The sequence below is a fragment of the Myotis lucifugus genome, unplaced genomic scaffold (genome assembly GCF_000147115.1).
Source record: "Myotis lucifugus unplaced genomic scaffold, Myoluc2.0 scaffold_676, whole genome shotgun sequence".
NCBI classification, from domain to species: domain Eukaryota; kingdom Metazoa; phylum Chordata; class Mammalia; order Chiroptera; family Vespertilionidae; genus Myotis; species Myotis lucifugus.
The window spans coordinates 315,344-320,747 of record NW_005871724.1 but is presented as its reverse complement, the minus strand read 5'-3'; the positions used below and the strand labels follow the sequence as shown (position 1 = coordinate 320,747).

At 53.4% G+C, this 5,404-nt stretch overlaps 1 protein-coding gene across 3 annotated transcripts; it reads right to left on the bottom strand.

Annotated features, from left to right (window-relative positions):
• Positions 1–461: 461 nt before the first annotated feature.
• On the bottom strand, positions 462–3,214 carry LOC102429162 (putative MORF4 family-associated protein 1-like protein UPP). Of its 3 annotated transcripts, none has more exons than XR_002826871.1 (3): positions 2,628–3,214; positions 1,288–1,500; positions 462–888 (listed from the first exon to the last, which is right to left on the bottom strand). XR_002826871.1 is itself a non-coding variant. In XM_014447538.2 (2 exons), the coding sequence occupies exons 1-2, from the start codon at positions 3,000–3,002 to the stop codon at positions 1,489–1,491; spliced, it is 387 nt and encodes a 128-aa protein (XP_014303024.1). In that variant the 5' UTR covers positions 3,003–3,214; the 3' UTR covers positions 462–1,488. The 3 variants fall into 3 exon arrangements, 1 of the variants encoding a protein (XP_014303024.1); XR_001345918.2 differs by having other exon boundaries at positions 1,292–1,500; XM_014447538.2 differs by having other exon boundaries at positions 462–1,500.
• Between the last annotated feature and the right edge of the window lie 2,190 nt (positions 3,215–5,404).

Here is a 5,404-nt window from a genome sequence, read left to right as displayed (position 1 = left end):
CTCACTGCTGACATGTACATCATCTTTCTTCCTGCCTTCCAGGGCCCGGCACTGTTCTCTGCTTACAAACACCAGGTCCAAGTGCACCAGCGCGGTGTCTGCTCCCTGATGGAGCCGCGCCTCGGGGGGCACTCAGATTACGTGCTGACGCGAAGACCAGAGCTGGGGACACCACACTGCAACTGTGGGTTTACAGACGGTCTCACTAGCTCGTCTCTCCCGGCAATTCCTGGTGCTCAGGGGACTGTGGACCAGCACGTGGTCCCAGTGAGTGAGTGACTGAACCTCCTGAAGGGGGGCCAAACCAGATTTTCATGAGGCCCCTTCCTGCTCTGCCCCCGCCCCTCCTGCTGCAGTGCCTGCAGCTCACACCTCCCTCGGGGCTACACCGGCCTTTCAACACATTTCTAAATCAGGAGCAACTGGCCTCCATTTGACAATGACGGACAATCAGTAAGAAATTTTCATTTTGAAATAAATTTATTTATCTCACCTTTTCTGGCCAACTCAATAGCTTTGGTCATTTGTACAGAGATTCTAAAAATTGGTTTTCCAGGCAAATGAACTTCATCATAACAAGCTTGAGCTCTGACCTCAGTCCCTGTGAAGTCTGCGCCGACGGCCTGGGGTGGACATCGTCTGAGCCTGGGAGATGCCCCCTGCTCTCGGCCGGAGGCCCACTGTGGCCCCGGGCTCCTCGCCTTCCTCCCCAGCTCCCCCAGAGGTCACGTGCATCTGTGGCCGAGAAGCCCGTGAAATGCACGGCTGTATTATATAAAAAGCCACCAAATACATGTAGTGACAAGAACTCGTCCCCTACCCTAGGTTACTCACCAGACAGGTTACATGATGTACACCAATTAACGTGCCACAGAAAAAATTACATTTCTGAAAAAAAAGAAGAAGAAAAAACAGGACACAGGCCTCCTGCTTTGATCGGACGGACTGCGTAGTCCCAAAATTCACACCCCACCACTCTCCATGCCCCGCCGTCCTCTGGGCCGGCTCAATCTCATCCAGGGAGGAGGCGCGCACACCCTCCATGGGCATTTGGGTTCTGGCTTCAGCAGCTGCAGCCAAGGTGTCTTCTCTCTTGCAGAACGCTGACCCCACGTCTCTCTCCTGGGTCCCCAAATTCCAGGAAGCATAAAAAATAGCAGAGCACAAGCGTAGACTTGCAAACTTTAAAAATACAACAGTCACGGTAACGAATATGACCACACAGCAGCTTACAAGCTGGGCCCTATTTTTCATGGAAGAGCATTTAATAAAAAGTTAAAATGATACCTACACTGTCTTTTCCAAGCCGAATGCACCAAGTAATCCTACTGCACGTATGACAAGGTAACACTGAAAACATCTCCCAGAATGCTCTGCAGGTGTCTCTACCATGATGAAAACGCAGGCGGAAAACCCGGAGAGAGGAAAAAGAAAGACTCCTGGTTTCCGCCTCTCCAAGCAGTCAGTCCTCCTTACCGGCCGAGCCCATCAGCGGATAACCTAGAGGACAAGCGGGGAAATTTACCGTCACAACCTAAACACCCGGCCCCTTGCAGAATGCTTCCCCGGCCCAAGGTCACCGGAAGCACTCCAAGTGCATCAGAGCAGTTACAAGTTCCCGTCTGGCTTCAGTGTCCCACTTCCCTGGCGTCTCCCTTTTTTTCTTGCCTTGTGACCTAGGTTTGCACCCTAGCGACTGGGCTGCTCCGCATTCTGCAAATATTCCTGCGAGTGTGTGGATGCTTCACAACTACAGACCCACCTGTTTCCTTCTAAGTAGCAACGTCAAAAAAGGAAAATCTCGCCCTAACCCAGCTGTGGGCAAACTACAGCCCGTGGGCCAGTTCCTGCCCGTTTGAAATGAAAAAAACTAAAAAAAAAAAAAAAAAGACCATACCCTTTTATGTAATGATGTTTACTTTGAATTTATATTAGTTCACACAAACACTCCATCCATGCTTTTGTTCCGGCCCTCCGGTCCAGTTTAAGAACCCATTGTGGCCCTCGAGTCAAAAAGTTTGCCCACCCCTGCCCTAACCGGTTTGGCTCAGTCAGGCAGTGGTTCTCAACCTTCTGGCCCTTTAAATACAGTTCCTCATGTTGTGACCCAACCATAAAATTATTTTCGTTGCTACTTCATAACTATAATGTTGGTACTGTTATGAATCTGTAATGTAAATATCTGATATGCAGGATGGTCTTAGGCGACCCCTGTGAAAGGGTCGTTCGACCGCCTAAGGGGTCGCGACCCACAGGTTGAGAACCGCTGGCAGTGGCTAGAGCGTTGGCCTGCAGACTGAAGGGTCCCAGGTTCGATTCCCGTCAAGGGCATGTACCTTGGTTGCGGGCACATCCCCAGTAGAGGGTGTGCAGGAGGCAGCTGATCGATATTTTTCTCTCATCAATGTTTCTAACTCTCTATCCCTCTCCCTTCCTTTCTGTAAAAAATCAGTGAAAAATATATTTTAAAAAAATTATTTTTTAAAAAAAGTAAAAATCTCGGCAGTCTCAGCCTCCGCGTACCCACAGCCGCGCCCCCTCGTCCCGGCTCCCCAAGGCCGAAGCATGTCGGTGCGGGCGCCACCCATCACACCCCGCAAGCCGGCAGCCCGCGGCCCGACACGCACCTGCGCCGCGCCCTTCAGCAACACCCGTGGCTGTCGATCTGCTGGTGGATCTCCACGATGCGCTTCCCCATCAGCGCGGCCTCCGCCGCCTTCTTCTCCACCTTCTCGCACAGCTTCACCACCCGCTCCTCCGCCTCGGCGCCGGGGCTGCGCGCCGGGTCCAGCGCGCGATGCTCCGAGGCCTCCACCTCGCTGTGGATCGCGTCCAGCAGGCGCTCGATTCTCCTGCAGCCGCCGGCGGGCCCGCAGGTGCGCGCGCACGTGCTCGCGCTCGAGGGCGCTGACGTCACGGCGGCCGGCGGCGAGCGCGGGGCTCCGGACCCTCTCCCCGTCCAGCTCGGGCTCCTGCGCCTCGTCCGCGTCCACGGGCCGCATCGCGCCGCCCGCCCCCCGCGGCCCCGTCACCGCCCCCGAGAGGCCGGCCGGCACACAGCGAGCGCCGGGCGCGGGGCTGAGCTCTGCCCAACCGCCACTGTGACGAGCAACAGGTTCTCCCAACTTTCGCAGCGGAGACGGCGTCCAAGATGGCTTCCCCGCCGTCTGCCGGGGCGCTGCTGGCGTGCGGCGCTTTTACGACACGCCGGAGCTCCTTTACGGCCACGGCGCCGGTGGGAACTCGGGGACCTCCACTGGCACGTGCACGCTCCCGCCCTCCCATCACGATCCGGCTCCCCAAGATCTTGAATGTTAACGTCGGCTTCTCTGCGTTAGGGTAATGGAACAGCTTAGGAGGGCGCTTTCGGTGCCATGGTCTAGGTACTTAACGTGCTGATTCAAAAATAAGCCAATTAAGTTGGTGCCGTTTGAAACTTAACGCCCCAGCAGGTAGGTGGCTCACCCAGTGTCTGGATGTCAGCTGGGCCAAGGCCGCCTAGGGCAGTGGCTTTCCCCCGAGGCTGGTTGAGGACTGCGGCATCCCAGTGCTGATGCTAGTGGCCCTGTTCCCCTGACCGCCCTCCCCGACCTCGCCGACTGCTGTCCACAGGGTAGGTTTTACTCTGCCTTGGGTTGTGGTCAGGTCTGCATCTCGCTTTTCGGGACTTAGTGTTGGCCTGGCTCAGCAGTTTCTTCACCCCCACCTGGCACCGCGTGTGCCCTTGGAGGAGAATACTGAAAGAACCTATTCTTCAACGTGCTGTCCATGCACCTCCACGAGACAACAGACCCTCGGGGCAAGTATTAGCCCTCTAGTTCCTTACAGCCCTCATCGGAGGAGGCACACAGCAAGGGCTCAGTAAATGCTGCTTTAACGTTATTTCCCACTAGCTATTTCCATATGCTGTTACTACTGCATATGGTCGTTGTGGGATGAATAAAGTAAGTTTCCAGGTGGTTCGCTCTTTGTCCGTCTAGCAGATATTTGGGAGACCCTCTTTGTGGGTTGGCCAGGGTCACTCTCAGCTTCTGCCGGCCACTCTGGTCCTTGCACATAGTGCCCTCCGTATTCAAAGCAAGCGACAGCCTGTCAGATCATTCTCATCCTTCTCATCCCTCTGACGTCCCTTTGTTCTTAGCCAAAGGGAAGTCTGCTTTCAGGATTAGGTTACCTGAATAATCTCTTTTGCAATATAAGGTAACAGTCACAGGAGTAATAGATCGTAGAGGGCCATCTTAAAATCTGGCCTGGCACAGGCTCCTAGGAGGCATGCTAAGGATCATGCTAAGGGCATGATCTCACAGCAGCCAGATATGGCAAAAGTACTGGTAATTAAGTCTAAAGAGTTAAACATACCACAGAAAGACTTGTCTTGCTTTTGGTACATGAGTGGAATGGAATAAAGTACATAGGAAACCCACAAAAATTTTGAGGCAGCCATCCTATATAATAAAAGCCTAATGTGCAGTAGAGGTGCTGCCGGCCACTATGGTCCCTGGCAAGAGCAGGACCACAGCAGGATGGTGGAGCACGTGAGTGGGTGGCACCAGGTCAAAGTGGGTGCAAGCGGGGCGGATCGCCCCCTGGCGATCAGCAGCGGCGGGAGTCAGGGCCACCGCTGGGTTCCCAGACACTGAGGGAGCCGGGCAGGGGCCCTGGCCCTGATCGATCGCCCTGCAGGGATGGTGGAGCAGGTGAGGGTGCAGCGCCAGGCCCAGGCAGGGTGCCAGGCGAGGCTGGGGGCACGAGCTGGGGCCCAATCTCCACAGGCTACCCCGAGGGATCCCACCCATGCACGAATTTGTGCACCGAGCCTCTAGCATTAGCAGAAATGCTGCCAGCTGGGATGAAAAGAGACTAAGACTATTCAAAATATAAAAAGACGTCTAGACTCCCAATTTCTCTGGAGCTAAAAACGCATATTTTTCAATGCTCTCTTCAGAAATGGTCAAGGAGTGAGATGGAAAAGGAAAACCATTGGAGAGCCCCTGCAGTATTGTGAAGAATAATGCCCGTCGAGTGTGGCTCAGTGGTTGAGCACCAACCTATGAACCAGGAGGTCACAGTTCAATTCCTGGTCAGGGCACATGCCCGGGTTGTGGGCTCCATCCCCACTAGGGAGCATGCAGGAGACAGGCAATCGATGATTCTTTCTCATCATTGATATTTCTCCCTCCCTCTTCCTCTCTGAAATTAATTTTAAAAAATATATTTTTAAAAATAATAAAAATAAAATAATGGGTTGGCAAACTATAGTCCCTGAACTAAGAATGGTTTTTACATTTTTAAGGGCTGTAAAAAAAGAAAAAAGAAAAGAAAAGAAAAGAAAAGAAAGAGAAAAAGAAAGAAAGAAAAAGAAAAGCAGGGATATGTGACAGAGACTATTTGGCTCACAAGACCT